The sequence below is a fragment of the Microcaecilia unicolor genome, chromosome 8, assembly GCF_901765095.1.
Source record: "Microcaecilia unicolor chromosome 8, aMicUni1.1, whole genome shotgun sequence".
Classification (NCBI taxonomy): domain Eukaryota; kingdom Metazoa; phylum Chordata; class Amphibia; order Gymnophiona; family Siphonopidae; genus Microcaecilia; species Microcaecilia unicolor.
The window spans coordinates 187,219,885-187,239,578 of record NC_044038.1 but is presented as its reverse complement, the minus strand read 5'-3'; the positions used below and the strand labels follow the sequence as shown (position 1 = coordinate 187,239,578).

The window sequence follows — 19,694 nt, the reverse complement described above, 5'->3', positions numbered from 1 at the left end:
ATGCAATCTGAAGTTTATATAAAGCCTTTTTTGGTCCATCAAAAGGCTACCCAAATTTGTCTGCAACAATACAAAAATACATAATTAGTAGGGATGTGCATTCAATTGAAACAACATGGGAAATGTAAACAATATTTCCCATGTTGTTTCTATCCCAAAATGACAGGAAAAATCCAAAATTTTTGTTCTTCCTCTTATTTCTAGAATAAACAGCATAAAATGTATGTACTGTTTTGCAATCTTGCCAGGTACTTGTGACCTGGATTGGCCACTGTTGCAAACAGGATGCTGGGCTTGATGGACCTTCGGTATGTCCCAGTATGGCAATACTTATGTATATATTTACAGAACGCTTTCCTTAGCTTCTTTACCAGACCAGTCCAAACTCTGTGGGTCCAGAGAAGTAAAATAGTTCAGTGTGATTTGTCCCTTAAGGGCACACTGCAGCCTCAACAATTCTGTATTTCTCTGTCTCTAGCTGATGGTGATGATACATCATGCAGGTCCTGGACTAGATAAGCCTGTGGAGCTCCTGAACTGGTTGTCACTGATTGTTGAGCTCTCGGCATAACAAATAAGGTTGGAAGAGATGGAAATATTTAGGAACAATTTGGTCAGGTCCAAGTCTTTCCTCTCACTCCCCCTTTCCCCAGGAGAGGTGTCCAGATGCTTTTCAGAGTGGGCAAGAGGTTTCTGGATGCTGGCTCCTGGACCATTTGAATAACTGGATCCCATGAGCCTAGGGAGCTCTTTCTTGGATATTATCAGAGTTAGAGGAATACTCAGAAGTCTTGGGCCTTTCCCTTCCTTCTCCATCACCCTCTTGTTCTTCAAGAAACTGTAAGTATACATTTTCCTATGTTGTCGTGCTATACAGTATCTCATAGGACTGAGAAGAGATCTCTCTTCTATGGGTATTCCTTGTCAGAGTTCAAGTGACACTCGAATTGCTGAGCGCTGGAACCGTCTCCGTAGTCTTTATTTTTTATGTTTAAATCATTTTTATTATTTCCAAACAAACTTATGCGTTCACAAACCAACACATGTACAACCAATAATTACCATTCCCTTTTGCCTCCCTACCCCTCTCAAGAATCCATCCTCTACCCCCCTCCACCCAGTAAACCCCCTCCTGTAATTAAGATAATCCGTATGAAACCTTACACCTTGCGAGGGTATTGCACAACGTTAACAGTTTAATAGTCTGCTGCGTGCTGCTGGCTGCAGTGTCTTCCAAAACCTCTCCCAAATTCTCTGGAATTGTTGTCCTTCCACAGAAGAGAAATTTTTAATCACACATCTTTCCAGTTTCAAGAGATCAATCATATGAATCCGCCATTTTTCCGGTGTAGGAGCATATGGTTCTTTCCAGTGTAACAATATGACTTTTTTCCCCAGTTAAAATGGCTTTTTGCAGAAAACTCCGAAACTCTGAGCAGGTGGGGCCATTGTATTTATAAACCCCAAACAGAATCTGAGGATTTACTGTCACTTTACGTTTCCAGTAACGATGCACTGCACGAAACACTGCTGTCCAGAAATTTTTGATACGTGGGCGAAGCCAGAACATGTGACTTAACGTAGCTTGATCTTGTTTGCACTTGGGGCAAGCTCCAGATGACCCGAACACTGCTCGATATGCTCTCACTGTGGATATATATAGATGTACTGCAAACTTATATTGAAGTTCCCAGTGACGTGCAAAGCAGGAGCTATGTTGCAAACTCAATACATGTTGTTTGATTTGGTCTTCAGGAACAGCCACTTGCAGGTCAGTAGACCAAGCATTAGCGAACTTCTTGTAATCCAAATCCTCTGTTGTGTCTAATAAATGTCTATGATGATAACATAGGGGGATTGAATTTTGTGACCCCAGTGTTAGGGCTGAGTTCAAAGTGTCTTGTACATCTTCGCAAAGGTTCATCCATCCTAGGGCTGTCACATAATGATGCAGTTGGAGGTAGGCAAAGTGATCTTGAGGTGGGAGCGTGAACTCCCTTCGCAGATCAGCAAAAGATTTCAGTTTTCCTTCCTCATTGAGTACTTGACTAAGATAGATGATTCCCACTTTTCTCCAGCGAGCAAATACCGGAGAAGATGTGCCCGCTGGAAAGTCTGGATTATGCCAAAGGGCAAGATAGGGCGTGGCCGCTGCTGAAAAACTTTGGCACCGGCAGAGCCACCTCCAAGCTGCTCTCTCTGAAAGAAAAAGTGGGTTATGATGCCAAACATTGCTTGCTTTACCTGGAATAGTATGTAACAACCAACTGAGGTGCACCACCGGGGAGAGCGCCGTCTCAAGAGACGTGGCTGAAAAGGACTGCATTCTCAATAGCCAATCCCGCATATGTCTCATGGAGCATGATACAGTTAAATATCTAACATTCAGCAATCCCAAACCCTCCCATGTGGTATAGGTTTTTATAATATTGCTATGGGGAGTCTGGGGCATTTACCCCTCCACAAGAAAATCTGAAATGCCTTATTTAACAGCCGCTCTTCCTTTTTCCTTAAGATCAGGGGCAACATCTGGAACACATAAAGCCAGCGAGGAACCAGCATCATGTTTACCAACGCTATGCATCCCATCAATGAGAGGGGGTATTCATTCCAGAGTTGCAACTGTTGTCTAGTATATGTCAACAGAGGGAGCATGTTCTTATCATATAATTTAGATATATCTGCTGAGATAATGACTCCTAAGTATTTAACCTGGTCAAGGACCCACTGCAGTGAGAAGAGATTCTGCCATGAGCCTTGACTGCCTGATCCAAGCGGCATTCCAATTGATTTATTTAAATTTAGCTGAAACCCAGACAGTGCACTGAATTCTGTTATGGTCTTCAAAAGGTGCGTGAGAGAGTTCTCTGGGTCATCCAAAGTCAATAGCAAATCGTCTGCATAAGCTAGCACTTTTACCATCTGACCTGGAAATTGAACCCCCTGAATCCTTCTATTTGACCGAATCATGCACAAAAGTGGTTCCATAGACAAGAGGAATAATAACGGGGACAAAGGGCACCCCTTTCGGGTTCCTTTTTGTATGGGGAATTCTGCTGTCCTTACTCCATTAACTAGAAGTGCTGCTTGCGGTGCTGCATACAAAGACATCACTGCTTGTAAATACCAACCCTGCATACCCACTCAGTTCAGGGTAGCAAATAGAAAAGGCCATAGTACTCGGTCAAAAGCACGTTCTGCATCGAGACTCACTACTCAGTATGAAGCCCCCGTTTTCTGGCCCCATAATAAAGTAGAAATAAGTTTCCTAACGTTGACTACCAACTGTCGCCCCCTCACAAAACCCACCTGATCATCAGCAATTACTTGGGGCAATAGCGGCGCCAGGCGGTCAGCCAAGATTCTCGCCAGCAACTTGACATCAGCATTAATTAAAGAAATTGGGCGATAGGAGCTTGGTTGCTGCAAATCTCGTCCTGGCTTCTGTAACAAGCTAATCAAGGCAGCATTTGCATGTGGTGGGAATTTACCTTCCTCGACTACCGTATTATAATAATCGCATAGGGGACCTATCAAATGTGATTGTAAAGTTTCATAGAACTCACTAGTATATCCATCTGAGCCCGGGGCAGAAAATAGTTTTAATGCCTTAATGGCGTGCTGCAATTCTTTCCCTGATGTGGGTTGATTAAGTGCTGCTGCCACCCCCGCAGGAAACCTGGGCATTCCTGCTTCTTTAAGGTACTGATGAATCTTTGTTTCTAGGTCAGCGTCTGCCGCCTCTGTCTTTTATAGAGCAACAAAATGCAGGTGGAAAACTTTTGCTATCTCCTCTATTTTGGTGGAGACTCCTCCCGTGTGGTTGCAGATTGCTGGGATGAAATGAGATCTCTTACCCCTTTTCACCATATGTGCCAATAGCCCCCCACCCTTTCCCCATATTTATAGAAATTATATTCACAGTAAACAAGAGACTTCATGGCCCGCTCGTGGAAAAGGCTGTTTAACGCTGCTCTAGAGTGGGGGTAGGGTTTTGTGTGTATTGACGTTTAATTGCCCTCCATTTCTGTTCTAAGTCTGCGATCCCCTGCGTGATCTTGCAATTCCTTGCACTAGTATAGGCATTTATATCTCCACGAAGCACAGCTTTAGCCGTAGGCCAAAAAAGCAATGGCTCATCAATATGTTGTTGGTTTGTGGCGACAATGCTCTGCCATCTTTCTGATAAGTAGTTAGTAAAATCCTGGGACGCGAACAGATACGCTGGGAACCTCCACCCTGAAGCCTGCTGGAAGTATGGTGCAGCTTCAATGTCCAACCATATCCTAGCATGATCAGACATCTCTTTGGGCCCTATTGTGGCTGAGAGAACTCTACTCATCAACCTTTGTGATAGAAAAATGTAATCGAGATGGGCGAGAGACTGATGTGCATGGGATGTATGTGTGTAGTCTCTCTCACCTGGGTGCAACAACCGCCATGCGTCAACTAGGCCCAGCGTGGTGCAAAAAGACTCCAGTACTGAGCGTCTCCCCTGCACCTCATCACGTACCAAACTAGATTTATACAAAGATGCATCGAATACTAGGTTCATATCTCCAGCAATGATCAACGGTAGAGAAGGGTATTTCTGGCAGCATGAGAGAAGCCTAGGCCAGGGGTAGGCAACTCCGGTCCTCGAGAGCCGCAGGCAGGTCAGGTTTTCAGGATATCCACAATGAATACGCATGAGATAGATTTGCATACCATGGAGGCAGTGCTTGCAAATCTATCTCCTGCATATTCATTGTGGATATCCTGAAAACCTGACCTGCCTGTGGCTCTCGAGGACCGGAGTTGCCTACCCCTGGCCTAGGGTAAAAAGATTTATCGAAGCCCGCTGGCGCGTACACCGACACCAGCAGTATCTCTCTGCCCTGCAAGTTTATTTGTAAGCCTACAAATCTGCCCTCCTCATCTTTGAACAATAACTTAGCCTGACAAGCAAGTGATTTATGCAGCAGGACCGCTACCCCTCCTCTTCATCCCGTGGCCGACGATGCAAAAACTTCTCCCACCCATTTACGCTGTAACTTATGCTCTTCATCAGAAAGCCTCATCTCCTGCAAGCAAGCTATATCCACTCTGCCTCTTCAACGCTGCCAAAATCTTGGTTCTTTTAATAGGTGAGGTGATTCCGCAGACATTCCACGATACCACTCTCACCGAGCGTCGAACAGGGTTATCTGGAATTTCCGTGGAACAACCTACATTGTATACGGTCCTCCATCTCCATCCCGGGGTGCCCAGCCTTCCCCCGAGGGAACATCCTACCTACGATGCACCAAAGCTTGTACATAACCACACAAATAATATCTGAGTAGCTGTCCACAGTACACACAGCATTCATATTGTTATTACCCTCACAAATTGGTCTATATCGTCCCCTTTCCTTCTCCCTCCTCCTTGCCCACCCCCTCCCCCCTCTCCCAACCCTTCTCCCCTTCCCCAATAAACCCTTGTAGATATCCATCTCCCAAGTGAGACAGATATTAAGATCATGCAAAAATGCCTGGGACCTCTGCACCCCGACCTATCAATATACCTTATGCTGTCTAACCCTTATATTAACGGATATTATCTAAGGTACACACGATATTTCCCTCCCAAAGAGGGCCAGGTCTATCCATTTGGTGCGTTATTAGAAAGTTCTTGCAATATTTTGTCCACACAAGTCCTTGCTGCGGCGGCGCTATCATAAGTTTGCCAGTGTCCATGTTGCAGAATTTTCAGTGTGGCCGGGTACAACAGCAGGAATCTAACATTGTTTTCATAAGCTGGTGACATAACGGTGTAAACTGCCTCCTCCGCTCTTGTAAGGAGGACGAGTAATCCTGAAAGATTCGTATTTTGTTCCATCAAATTGCAGAGAGTCCCATTTCATTCTGTAGCCACATAATATTTCAACCTTGTGGATATAGTTATGGAGCTTAATAAGTACTGCTCTTGGCGTCTGTTGGCCCACGCGGTGTGCTCTTTTGAGACATAAAGGCCCCGCACTGTCCGAAAGGTCAAACGTTTTTCAGCCATTGCTCTACTACGGTTGACAGGACTGCATCGCCAACATTTTCCGGCATCCAGATGATTCTTAAGTTGGACCGTTGAGAGCGATTTTCCAGGTCATCAACCTTCTCAGACAGCGCCCGAACCGTACTGGCAAGGTTCACCATGTGCTCTGTGGCTGGAGGGGAAGCATCTTCTAACATCGAGACTCTCTGTTCCAGTTCGCCTGCCCGTTTATTCATATCAGCCAAAAGGGTCTCAAACGAGGAGAGTTGACCCGATAATCATCCCAATTTCGGCTCCAGGGCTGCCACTACCGCTAGTGTCAGTTGCTGCAACTGCTCTGTGGAGAAGAGCTGGTTTTCTTGTTGCGGCTTCCCCTCCATTTTGCCGGGCGCCTTCGGTGTCTCTTTTACTCGTTTGATTCCTTTACCCACCATACTGCTTGGCGACATTTCTATGTACTTATCCATTTAGTAGATGAGTGCAGCAGCATTAAAGCTTAGTGGGTAATAAAACGGGTTATTTATAGGTGGTAAAGTGTACAGAGGTCCCGGGGAGCGAGGTGGACACGTCTTGCTCTCTCAAAGCATCATGTGATCTCCTGTAGTCTTTATTTTTTTAAACTTTATTTTCATACTGAGCAACATAATAAACAGGAAAAGAATACATACATAAGAATAGCCATAGTGGGTCCATCTAGTCCAGTATCCTCCTTCCAGCAGTGGCCAATCCAGGTCACAAGTATCTGGCAGAAACCCAATTAATGGCAACATTCCATGCTACCAATCCTAGGTCAAGCAGTTGCTGCTCTCAAGTCCATCTCCGTAACAGACTATGGACTTTTTCTCCAGGAACTTGTCCAAACCTTTTTAAAACCCAGATACGCTAACAGCTGTTACCACATCCTACGGCAGCGAGTTCCACAGCTTAACTATTCTTTGAGTGAAAAAATATTTCCTCCTGTTTGTTTTAAAAGTATTTACATGTAATTTCATTGAGTGCCCCCTGGTCTTTTCACTTTTTGAAAGAGTGAAAAATTGGTTCACTTTTATCCTGTTATACACCGCTCAGAATTTTGAGACCTCAATCATATCCTCCCCCCTCAGCTGTCTCTTTTCCAAGCTGAATAACCCTAACCTCTAGCCTTTCCTCATATGGGAAGAGTTTATCATTTTGGTTGTTGTTCTTTGAACTTTTTCTAATTCCGCTATAGTATAGTACGGACGGGGAGAGGGATCTTGGGGTGATAGTATCTGAGGACCTGAAGGCGATGAAACAGTGCGACAAGGCGGTAGCCATAGCGAGAAGGTTGCTAGGCTGTATAGAGAGAGGTGTGACCAGCAGAAAAAAGGAGGTTTTAATGCCCCTGTATAAGACGTTGGTGAGGCCCCACCTGGAGTATTGTGTTCAGTTTTGGAGGCCGTACCTTGCGAAGGATGTTAAAAAAAATGGAAGCTGTGCAAAGAAAAGCTACGAGGATGGTATGGGAGTTGCGTTCCAAGACGTATGAAGAGAGACTTGCTGACCTGAACATGTATACTCTGGAGGAAAGGAGGAACAGGGGTGATATGATACAGACGTTCAAATATTTGAAAGGTATTAATCCGCAAACGAATCTTTTCCGGAGATGGGAAGGCGGTAGAACGAGAGGACATGAAATGAGATTGAAGGGGGGCAGACTCAGGAAAGATGTCAGGAAGTATTTCTTCACGGAGAGGGTGGTGAACGCTTGGAATGCCCTCCCACGGGAGGTGGTGGAGATGAAAACGGTAACGGAATTCAAACATGCGTGGGACAGGCATAAAGGAATCCTGTGCGGAAGGAATGGATCCACAGAAGCTTAGCTGAAATTGGGTGGCGGGGGGAAGAGGGGTTGGTGGTTGAGAGGCTAGGATGGGAGAGGGCAGACTTATACGGGGTCTGTGCCGGAGCCGGTGGTTGGGAGGCGGGAAATACTGCTGCACAGACTTATACGGTCTGTGCCCTGAAAAAGACAGGTACAAATCAAGGTAAGGTATACACATATGAGTTTATCGTGGGCAGACTAGATGGACCGTGCAGGTCTTTTTCTGCCATCATCTACTATGTTACTATGTCTTTTCTGAGATACGGCACCCAGAATTGAACGCAGTACTTAAGTTGAGGTCTCACCATGGAACGATGCAGAGGCATTGTAATACCCTTGGTCTCATTTTGCATCCCTTTCCTAATAATTCCTAGCATCCTGTTTGCTGTTTTGGCCCCTCCCCCATCTCTCTCTCACCTTTTAGATCAAGGAAGACATATAAAAATATAACAGTATCAAAATAAAGAAAACTAGAAAAGTACAACAGTAAATCAAACAAGTAACCCCACATGCCAAATTCCATAAGTGGCACCTTAAATATTTATTTATTTATTTATTTTTATTTGTTGCTTATATCCCACATTTTCCCACTCATGCAGGCGCCAAAAAGCCATGCGCTTTGTGCAATTCTATAAACTACACCTAAAGTTGGTGTAGTTCATAGAATATGCTCACGTGTCATTCTTGCAACTAAAATTTAGGCGCACCCATTTAGGCCACCTAAAACCAGTCCTAAATACCTGCGCCTAATTTAGACATAGATCAGGTGTATTCCATAATAGTACGCATAGTTTTTTGAAATGCCCACAACCTGTCCATTCCATAGCCATACTCCCTTTTCGACTGGGCACATTAGAATTTATGCACACCACGTTGTAAAATATGCCTAGAACGTTGTGCACGTAAATTCTAATTAAAGCCACTTAGTGCTGCTAATTGGTTAAGTGTCCAAATTAGCGCACACAACTTAAGGCACCCTTTATAGAATTTGGGCGATTGTGCATAGATCCATTTAGTATAAATAGAGTAAAATAGAGTAAGATAAAGAAGTAAGTGGGGGGGGGGGGGGGGGGGGTTTGTATCAAATGAATCCTACTCTGAAGTTCAGCATGTCAATACCAAAGTAGAAATGCAGTGAAGATTTTATCAAATTTCTCCAGTCTATTATGCTTCATAGTTGTCAGTTTACACAAATAATACACTTCCTAAAAGGCTGTGTGGAATAATGGCATAGTAGGAAGCAGGGTTGTTCTCTATAATTTAGCTACCTCTCGATGATTGGTTGCTGTGCAAGGCAGCACTACATTTAAAATCTCCATCAGTATTGTTTGGTAGCAGTTGTAAAAGTAAAAAAGCTGGTTCCGTTGGAATCCTTTTTTCAAACGTTGCTGTAAATTAAGTATACATGCTCCTCCCAGAGTTGCCCTCCTGTCCATACCCTCTCCAACAAAGTTTTCCAAAAGAGGAATGCAATTGTACAACTTTAGAAGAAGAAATATACCACTTTTTTCAGTATCTTTACTCCATTTTTCACTAAGTTGGCTGATATAGAGGGCTGAAACGTATTTGATGAATGGTGGACTACTCTTTACCGTCCCAGATCTTGTTCCTAATTGATATTTAAGTGCAGGGACCTTCTGCTGCTCAAGCACATCAATTTAATTCTTTGATCCACTATATATCAACTCTTCAAAGGGTATAGGGTCGTACTCCAGCCACTCATTAAGGGGATTGCTTTGTAGGAGGTGACTTAATTGTAGCTGGGGGGAAAAAAGTTCTGTTTGAGGAATGCCATAGCTGTTCCTCAAATCTTGAAAGGTTCAAAGGTCATCTTATATATAACATATAGATGATGGCAGATGAACACCTGTATGGTCAATCCAGTCTGCTTAACAAGATAAACTCATAGCATGATACGATATGCATACTTGAGCTTGATCTGTCTTTGCCATTCTCAGAGCACAGACCATAAAAATCTGTCTATCCCTGGCTCTGTTCCCCAACTTCTGGAGTTGCCATTGAAGCCTACTCCAGCCTATCCAGATCTGTCCAGCCATGATTGGGGCACAGACCATAGTAGTCTGGCACTGGCCTTATTACTCAATTAATGGAGTTGCCATCTAAGCACTGCTGTTTGGTTTTGATTCCATTCTATTTTCATACAGGATTCCCTTGTGTATATCCCATGCGTTTTTGAATTCCATTACCGGTTTTGTCTCTACCACTTTCCATGGGAGGGCATTCTAGGCATCTGCCACCCTCTCTGTGAAAAAGAGCTTTATGATGATACTCCTAAGCGACCCCCCCCCCCCCCTGCAACCTCAATTCATGTCTTCTAGTTCTACTCATTCCCATCGTTGGAAAAGATTGGCTTAAATACCAGATTCCACTTTGTGCCCACCTAAACAACACTCTGAAATCCCAATCATTTGCATAATAATGCAGAATAGACAGGGCTAGGTAGGAAACTTTCTTTGCACCACAGTGATAGAGAATCCTTTATAATGGGGTTATCAAAATTTTCTCTTCCCAGCACCCTTCTCAATGTGTACAGGAGAGAATGTCGTGATATGAACCCAACAATGCTTGTTATATTTTCACCAAAGCCTTAGGGATATCCTATCCCCATGTCATGAGACGTCTTATCTGTATAGCCCAAAAACAGTGGAGCAGATCTGGCACCCCCATTCCCCCTCCCCCCAAGCCTTCTAACTGAACTTTCTAGCAACTCCAAATGTATGAAAAAAACATATGTTGTAATCGTGCTAAGGTATCCTTTGGTACAGATAGGGGAAGAGTGTGATGCATATAAAGAAACCTAAGCAGGACCATCATCTTACTAACTGCCATTTTTCCCATCCACGTATGGGTCATCCCATGCCATCTATCTAAGTCATGGGAGAGATCTTGGAATAATTTACTGTAATTGAGCTTATACAGGTTTTAAGCCTCAGGACTGATCTTGACACCCAAATCCTTAATACATCCCTGTGCTTAGCAGAAAGGGAAAGTAGTCTGCAGTTGTTGGGCCCTGGTCTGGTCCAGAGTCATGTTTAAAAGCTCAGATTTTGGTGTATTCATTTTAAATACAGAAAGGACAACATATTCAGTATGCTAACAATATATTGAATTTGAATTTATTAGATTTGTCTGAGTTGAATACTCAGTCCTATGTGGCTTACATAAAATAAAGCAGATATAAAAGTATAGGTGAAGGAGGCATGATAAGGCAGAGATCAATAGAATTGTGGTTACAAGAATAGGGAATGAAATCTAGAGGAGGATAGACTGCTCCAAGGTCATAGGCATGATGCCCATGTGAAGTGAATGAGCCAGGGTGGGTGAAGGTGGAATACACAATCAGGATTTGATTATTGGGACTGCCTTGCAGCTCTGATCTAAGACATGTCTATCAACAAAAATGTCTTGTATAAAAATGTTTTCAGTTTTTTTGCAAAAGCTTTCATAGGTAAAATATCATCCGCAAAGAACATTTTAAATTCTTCCCTGCCTACCTTTTGTTATGATTCTGCCGATTTGGCTGAGGGGGAGGGGGGACGTCTCTTCTGATTGGCTGCCAGGGGTTGTGCTGACGTCAGGGGATAGTACTTTAGCCTGCAGCTGAAGAGTTTCTCTGCTTTTGCGTTACTTATCTGGTGGTAACAGGAAAGCCTGATAGGTTTCTCTCAGAACGTGCTCTAGGTTCTGACAGGGATCTGTGTTGATTTAGAGTATTCTTTTCCTTCCCTCTGGGCAGGGTTGCCAGGTAGAAATTTTTTTTCCAGCCCAATCCAGGCCAGAAACCAGCCCAAAACCCGCCCAAACACAAACCCCGCCCCTGACACCCCACCCCCGTGTCACCGGCCCCGCCCCCGCCGTCACCGGGCCCGCCTCCCACGTCATCGGGCCCGCCTCCCCGTCATCAGCCCCGCCTCCCCGTCATCGGCCCCGCCTCCCACGTCATCGGGCCCGCCTCCCCGTCATCAGCCCCGCCTCCCCGTCATCGGCCCCGCCTCCCACGTCATCGGCCCCGCCCAAAACGTCACTAACCCCGCCCAAAACGTCACTAACCCCGCCCAAAAACGTCACTAACCCCGCCCCCCGCGGCCGAAAAAAATCAAAAAGCCGCCCAAAAAGCCGCCCGGAAGCCCAAAAAACCGCCCAAAAAACCGCAACCCGCCGCGGGCAAAAATTTCCCGTGGCGGGTCGCGTAAAACCGCCCACCTGGCAACACTGCCTCTGGGTTAGCTGCTGCTGTGTGTGTGTGTGTGTGTGTGCGTAGCTCTGTAATCAGGGTCAGCTGCTCGTTTGTTTAGTGGGGGCTGGGCATTGCTCAGCCTCCGGGGCTCTGGGCTGAGTGAGAGCCTTCTCCTTTGTTTGTTTGTTTTAAGGATTTCTCTTCCCAGTGTCCTGGCCTGCTGGCTCAGTGAGTTTAACCCTTTGTGTACTGTGTGTATTGTATTCCTGCCTCTGCCAGTGTGTTTGTTTGGATGGGCCCCACTCCCTCTCCGGAGGGGAAGCGTTCTCTCTGATTGTTTGTTGATTTATGGCACTCTCTCTCTGCTGGCTCTACAAGCTTAACCCTTTATGTTCTGTGTGCCTCTGTCTACAGTGGGTTTGAGGCAAAGGCTTTCTGCCTTCCTTTGTGTTTGGTTCCTCTGGCTTCTGCCTGGGGCTCCTACCCTGGTGGGGAGGGGGTTGCTGTGTTAGTTCCCCTGTCCTGCGCTAGTCCCCTGCGTGGGCGTGGCCCGCTCTGGTCCTTTGTTTCCCCCTCTGCCCTATTGCTGGTGTTCAGCGCGTGTCTGGCATCTTGGGGCCCTCTGGGTTCTTTCACCCCTCCCTGTGTGTGATTGGGTTCCAGTTCAGCCGTGAGGCTCGCACGAGTGGCTCTGTCTGCGTGGGTTCCGGTTCGGCCGCGAGGCCCGCCTGTATGCCTATTTCCCTTCTTCCTGAGGGACTGGGGGGAGGGGTAGCTTAGGGGGTATTGTGTAGCTGGGGTGTGCGGTGGTGGGTCGGTCTCCCCTTGGCCTGGGTCGGCGCCCTGCTGGCCTCGGCCAGGGCCCAAGGGCTCACGACCAACCCAACGGATTACACCTTTACGCCTGTAATATTTGGGTCTGCATATGTAAGGGGCCCCAGAGGCTCCAATGACAGCGTAAAAAAAAGTGGTCATAATGGACACCCCAGGCACGTACCCTGCAATGTAATAACGACCATTAACCTGTACTCTCCCTCTGGGTGCGGAATATAAACCAGAGATCCTTAGCAAGTTTTAAATTATTGAAAAACTCAAAAATACTAAGATTGAGTCAGAATTCCAGCAGCAAGAGGGGTGCCATCCAGTCTTTTGCATTGAGTGTCACATGTATGATTATCTCCCAGTTGGTGAGCGGTTATATGTGTGTGCCCCATGAAAATAGCTCCTAGCTCTCAGAGAACGTGTCCGTTCTCTTGAGGATAGAGTAGCAGACTTGGTGGAGTTGAGGGAGACACAGAGGTACATAGAGGAGGCCTACAGAGATGTTGTAGAGAAGTCCCACCTCCAGTCTGGTAGCCCCTGTGCCACCTTGGAGGAGGGAGGTTTCCTGGAAGGAGAGCATCACCCTGGTGAAGTAGGAAGTACTCCTGTAGCCAGGACCTGCCCACCAGGGGATGTACTATCCTCTCACACCGAGGATATGTCTCCAAGTGCTGCCCAGGAGGGAAGGGTTAGGACAGCTGTTTTAGTTGGTTATTTAATCATTAGGCTTATAGATAGCTGGGTGGCTGGTGGATGTGAGGATCGCCTGGTGACTTGCCTGCCTGGTGCGAAGGTGGCGGACCTCACGCGTTACCTAGATAGGATTTTAAATAATGCTGGGGAGGAGCCGGCTGTCTTGGTACATGTGGGTTCCAGTGACATAGGAACATGTAGCAGAGAGGTTATGGAAGCCAAATTTAGGTTCTTAGGTAGAAAGCACAAATCCAGAACCTCTAGGGTAGCATTTTCTGAAGTGCTTACCCATTCCACACGCAGGGCCCAAGAGACAGGCAGAGCTCCGGAATCTCAATGCGTGGATGAGACGATGGTGCAGGGAGGAGGGTTTCAGATTTGTTAGGAACTGGGCAACATTCTGAGGAAGGGGGAGCAATTCCAAAAGTCCACCTTAACCAGGGTGGGACCAGGCTTCTGGCATCGGCATTTAAGAAGGAGATAGAGCAACTTTTAAACTAGAAATGGGGGGAAGGACTCCATCCAAGATGGCGTTTTAGGAAGGACGCATGAACAGCAGCTCCTGCCCCTCAACTCCGAAGTCGTGTGTGGGAATCTCCCCTAGTTGTCTATGGGGAAGAGAAAGGGTAAACCCAGCTTACCTCGCTCCACGGGACGGGTGAATTCCCTTACCACCCGACAGACGACGTTAGAAGAAGCGGGAATGCTGTTTCAGAGAACTCAAGCCAGTGCTTTGAGGGGTCCGAGGGATTCCTCGGACCTTAGCGTAGAGGGAGTGACGTTAAGCCCCCCTCCGACGATAACGCCCCAGAGACCCGGAGGGGAGTTGTTGGCTATGGAGAGGCAACCGACGGGGGCTTCCGGAAGTGGAGTCCCTGCGGATAGCGGTGGAGACCCCATAGCGACCTCGTCTCCGTTGGAAACAACTCCGCAATCGGGCCTGTTGCTGCAAGCTTCTTTGCCCGAGCGGCAACTGAGCGAGCCCTCCGCTAGTCTCCGGGAACTTGTGAGACCATCCGTTATCTCAATGGATTCCATTTGGGAAGCGATCCAAGGATTAAACAGTACGTTACTCCAAGTGGCAGGAACTTTGCGAGGAGATGTGGGGAAGTTGTCTCAGGCTCATTTAGAGCTTTCGGGTAAGGTTACTGAACAGACGAATAGGATGGATCTTTTTGAAACCGAGGTAAATTCCTTTAAAAACTCTATTTCGGCAGTTATTAAGGATAATACTGTTCAAAGGAAGAAAATAGACTATATGGAGAATCAGTTAAGGAGGAACAATCTCAGGTTTCTGAATTTTCCTAAATCCCCTTTGATTCCAGCCAAAGAAATGCTTAAAAAATACTTTATTGAAATTCTGGGGCTTCCCCCGGAAGCTTTTCCTCCTTTAACTAGAGTGCTATACATCTCTGGGGCTGGAATTGGAAATTTACAACCTCCTCAATCTGATCTGAACTTGACACAGTTTTTGGAAAGCTCTATGGAAGTTATTACGGAGAGGACAACACTGTTGGTGTCATTTGCTTTAGAACTGGACCGCAATAACATATTTAGATTATTTTTTCGCCACATCTCCACACCTTTTCTTGGTTCAAAAATTCAAGTATTTCCTGATCTCTCTCGAGAGACGCAAAGAAGAAGAAAATCTTTTCTATTATTGAAAGTAAGGGTCTTACAATTAGGTGGGACCTTTATACTTAAATTTCCCTGTAAATGCTATATTTCGTTGGAATCCACTAATTATATTTTCTTTGACCCAGATAAACTTTTAGAATTTATTGTCAGTAAAGAGTAATTTACTGTTTGTTTGGATTGTACGCTTTATCGGCTGGCCTGACTTGATTTCTTGCCCTTCCTGTTTGCAAAATGTTTTCTGTAGATTGAAGCTATACTATTTTTGTTTGAGTTCCTAGTTCTTGGATCATTTAAATGTGGACTAACAAAATTTATATTTTGCCTGATTGTTTAGTTCAATTTTGTATATTTCTTTAATTCTATATTACGTTTGAGATATAAATGTAATAATAATTGAATAAATAAAATTATAAAAAAAAAAAAAAAAAGAAATGGGGGGAAGGCCGACAGTCTCTCAAAAGCGCATGATTCGGGATAAGGTATCTTTCAAAGATATCACCAAAACAGAGAAGATAGGGTATCCCAATAGTAAGGTTGCAAAAGAGACCGTAGTAGATCAAGTGTCCTTTAATAAAAATCAGACAAAAGATTGCAAATTAATACTGTCAAGTACTGAGCGTAATGTAAATAGGAACAACAAACATAGTTTGAAATGTCTATATGCGAATGCCAGAAGCCTAAGAAATAAGATAGGAGAGTTAGAATATATTGCACTAAATGAAAAATTAGATATAATAGGCATCTCTGAAACCTGGTGGAAGGAGGATAACCAGTGGGACACTGTCATAGCGGGGTACAAATTATATCGTAGTGATAGGGTGGATCAAATTGGTGGAGGGGGTAGCATTGTATGTTAAAGAGAGCCTTGAATCAAATTGAAAATTCTACAGGAAACAAAACACATCTTGGAATCTCTATGGATTGAAATTCCATGTGTAAAGGGGAAAAGGATAGTGATATGAGTGTACTACAGTCTGCCTGGCCAGGATGAACAGACAGATATATAAATGTTAAAGGAAATTAGAGAAGCAAACAAACTGGGCAACACAATAATAAAGGGTGATTTCAATTACCCTGATATTAACTGGGTAAGTGTAACTTCGGAGCATGCTAGAGAGGTAAAATTCCTTGACGAAATCAAGGACCGCTTTATGGAGCAGCTGGTACAGGAGCCGACGAGAGAAGGAAATATTCTAGACCTAGTCCTTAGTGGAGTGCATGATCTGGTGCGGGAGGTAATGGTGCTGGAGTCACTTGATAACAGTGATCATAATATGGTCAAATTTGATATTAGCTTTGAAGTAAATCTAATACATTAGCGTTTAACTTTCAAAAAGGAGACTATGATAAAATGAGAAGAATGGTGAAAAAGAACTTAGAGGAGCGGCTTCGAGGGTCAAAAATTTACATCAGGCATGGGTGCTGTTCAAAAACACCATCCTGAAAGCCCAGGCCAAATATATTCCATGTATTAAAAAAGGAGGACGGAAGACCAAATGACACCCAGCATGGTTTAAAGTGAGGTAAAGGAAGCTATTAGAGCCAAAAGAAAATCCTTCCGAAAATGGAAGAAGGAACCGACTGAAAATAATAAGAAACAGCATAAGGAATGTCAAGTCAAATGCAAAGCGCTGATAAGGAAGGCAAAGAGGGACTTTGAAAAAAAGATTGCGTTGGAGGCAAAAACACATAGTAAAAATTTTTTTTTAGGTATATTAAAAGCAGGAAGCTGGCAAATGAATCGGATCACTAGATGACCGAAGGATAAAAGGGGCGATCAGAGAAGACAAAGCCGTAGCGGAGAGATTAAATTAATTTTATGCTTCGGTCTTCACTGAGGAAGATTTGGGAGAGATACCAGTGCCAGAAATGGTATTCAAAGCTGACAAGTCGGAGAAACTGAATGAAATCTCTATAAACCTAGAGGATGTAATGGGGCAATTTGACAAATTGAAGAGTAGCAAATCTCCTGGACCGGATGGTACTCATACTAGAGTACTGATAGAACTGAAAAATGAACTTGCGGAACTATTGTTAATAATATGTAATTTATTCTTAAAATCAAGCATGGTACCGTACCGTAAGATTGGAGGGTGGCCAATGTAACACCGATTTTTAAAAAAGGTTCCAGTGGAGATCCGGGAAATTATAGACTGGTGAGTCTTATGTTGGTGCCGAGCAAAATGGTAGAGAATATTATAAAGAACAAAATTACAGAGCATATTCAAAAGCATGGGTTAATGAGACAAAACCAACATGAATTTAGTGAAGGAAAATCTTGCCTCACCAATCTACTACATTTCTTTGAAGGGGTGAACAAACATGTGGATAAAGGTGAGCCAGTAGATATTGTGTATCTGGATTTTCAGAAGGCGTTTGACAAAGTACCTCATGAAAGACTCCAGAGGAAACTGGAGAGTCATGGGATAGGAAGTAGTGTCCTGTTGTGGATTAAAAACTGGTTAAAAGATAGAAAACAGAGAGAAGGATTAAATGGTCAGTATTCTCAATGGAAAAGGGTAGATAGTGGGGTTCCCCAGGGGTCTGTGCTGGGACTGCTGCTTTTTAACCTATTTATAAATGAGCTAGAGATGAGGGTAACTAGTGAAGTAATTAAATTTGCTGACGACACAAAGTTATTCAGAGTAATTAAATCACGGGAGGATTGTGAAAAATAACAAGAGGACCCTACGAGACTTGGAGACTGGGCATCTAAATGGCAGATAACGTTTAATATGAGCAAGTGCAAAGTGATGCATGTGGGAAAGAGGAACCTGAATTATAGCTACATCATGCAAGGTTCCACGTTAGGAGTCACGGACCAAGAAAGGGATCTAGGTGTCGTCGTTGATGATACGTTGATACCTTCTGCTCAGTGTGCTGCGGCGGCGGCTAAGAGAGCAAATAGAATGTTAGGTATTATTAAGAAACGAATGGAAAACAAAAATGAGGACGTTGTAATACCTTTGTATCCCTCCATGGTGTGTAATGCCTTTGTATCGCTCCATGTTGCGACCGCACCTCGAATATTGTGTTCAGTTCTGGTTGCCGTATCTCAAAAAAGCTATAGTGGAATTAGAAAAGGTGCAGAGAAGGGCGACGAAAATGATAAAGGGGATGGGACGACTTCCCTATGAGAAAAGGCTAAAGCGGCTGGGGCTCTTCAGCTTGGAGAAAATATGGCTGAGGGGAGATATGATAGAGGTCTATAAAATAATGAGTGGGGTGGAACGGGTAGACATGAAGCATCTGTTTATGCTTTCCAAAAATACTAGGACTAGGGGGCATGCGATGAAGCTACAAAAGTAGTACATTTAAAACGAATCGGTGAGGGGGTCACGTGATGCTCTGAAAGGAGGCAGACGTGGTTTCGTGAGCTCCGAGGCCCTGACCCCTGAAATCTGAAATTAAAACGATTATATTAAAAGGCAAGAGCCCTTAAACATTAGAACATAGTGGAGAACCTTTATGGAAAAGTTTCTGAGCACTCCAGCAAGAGCGATGACCAGCAGAAGCACGAAAAAAGAAAAAGACAAACACAAGGTAGCGGGTGGTGCGGAGGAAGGCCCGACGCTGAGCGGGAACGCCGCGTTCACGGAGGAGCAGTTAAAACAGCTCAGAGATGTGATGGAGGAGGTGATGGCGCAAAAACTAGACCAACTATGCGTGCGCACCGCGAACTTAGAGTCGCTCCTCACGGACACTGTGCAGAGAACGGGTGAGCTTGAAAAGCGAGTCTCGGACGTCGAAGATGCGTCGGGCCCCACCGCGCGCCAAGTAACAGACCTTACAGCAAACGTGGAGCGGCTGAAGGTTCAACTCGATGACCTAGAGAACAGATCGCGACGGGGAAATTTGCGGCTGGTGGGCCTCCCAGAAGCGGTCCCAGACCAAGCGCTAGCGTCTGTGTTGGAAAAGTGGCTAGCAGAAGAATTCGCGCTATCTGACCACGCGGGCAAGATTTGTTTGGAGCGGGCCCACCGGGTGGGAAGATATCAAGAAGGAAAGAAAAACCCGAGAACAGTTATAGTCAAAGTGCACAACTACGTGCACAAAGTAGAAATCTTGCAAGGCTATAGACAAAAACGCCAGGATCTTAAATACAATGGACACCAAGTCTGAATTTACCAGGACTATTCGGCAGCACTGCAGGAGCAGAGGAAAAAATTTACTCCATGGTGTCAGCGACTCCATGAAATGCAAGTGCCATTCATGCTAATATACCCTGCGGTACTTAAAATCAAGAGTGAAGGCAAATGGAAGTTTTGCAGCACAGTCTCTGCAGCACAACACCACGTGGAGGACTTGGAAGACAAGAAAAACAGGCCTGACAGAGGAGAGAAAGAGAAATAACTTACCTAATGTAATGTATCATATGTTTATTGCTATGTTGGAGTGTTAGTAACATTATAGTAAAGAACCCACACAGAGATTCAGGGGTTGATGCCCAAGATTGGTTATGAAGGGGCTGCCATAACTCTGCTAGAGTTG

The 19,694-nt window shown here is 44.8% G+C and overlaps 1 protein-coding gene across 3 annotated transcripts in view; it reads left to right on the top strand.

The window, feature by feature from the left end:
• Positions 1-19,694, top strand: part of NECTIN2 (nectin cell adhesion molecule 2) — a 200,587-nt gene that overhangs the window by 141,110 nt on the left and 39,783 nt on the right. The window contains exon 8 of one of the 3 annotated variants that reach the window (XM_030212836.1): positions 654-752. The exons of the other annotated variants lie outside the window; for them this stretch is intronic. Within the exon in view, the coding sequence (XP_030068696.1) occupies positions 654-737 (84 nt within the window). The 3' untranslated portion in view covers positions 738-752. Of the gene's footprint in view, positions 1-653; positions 753-19,694 lie in introns of those variants that run through there. 3 annotated transcript variants of the gene reach the window in all.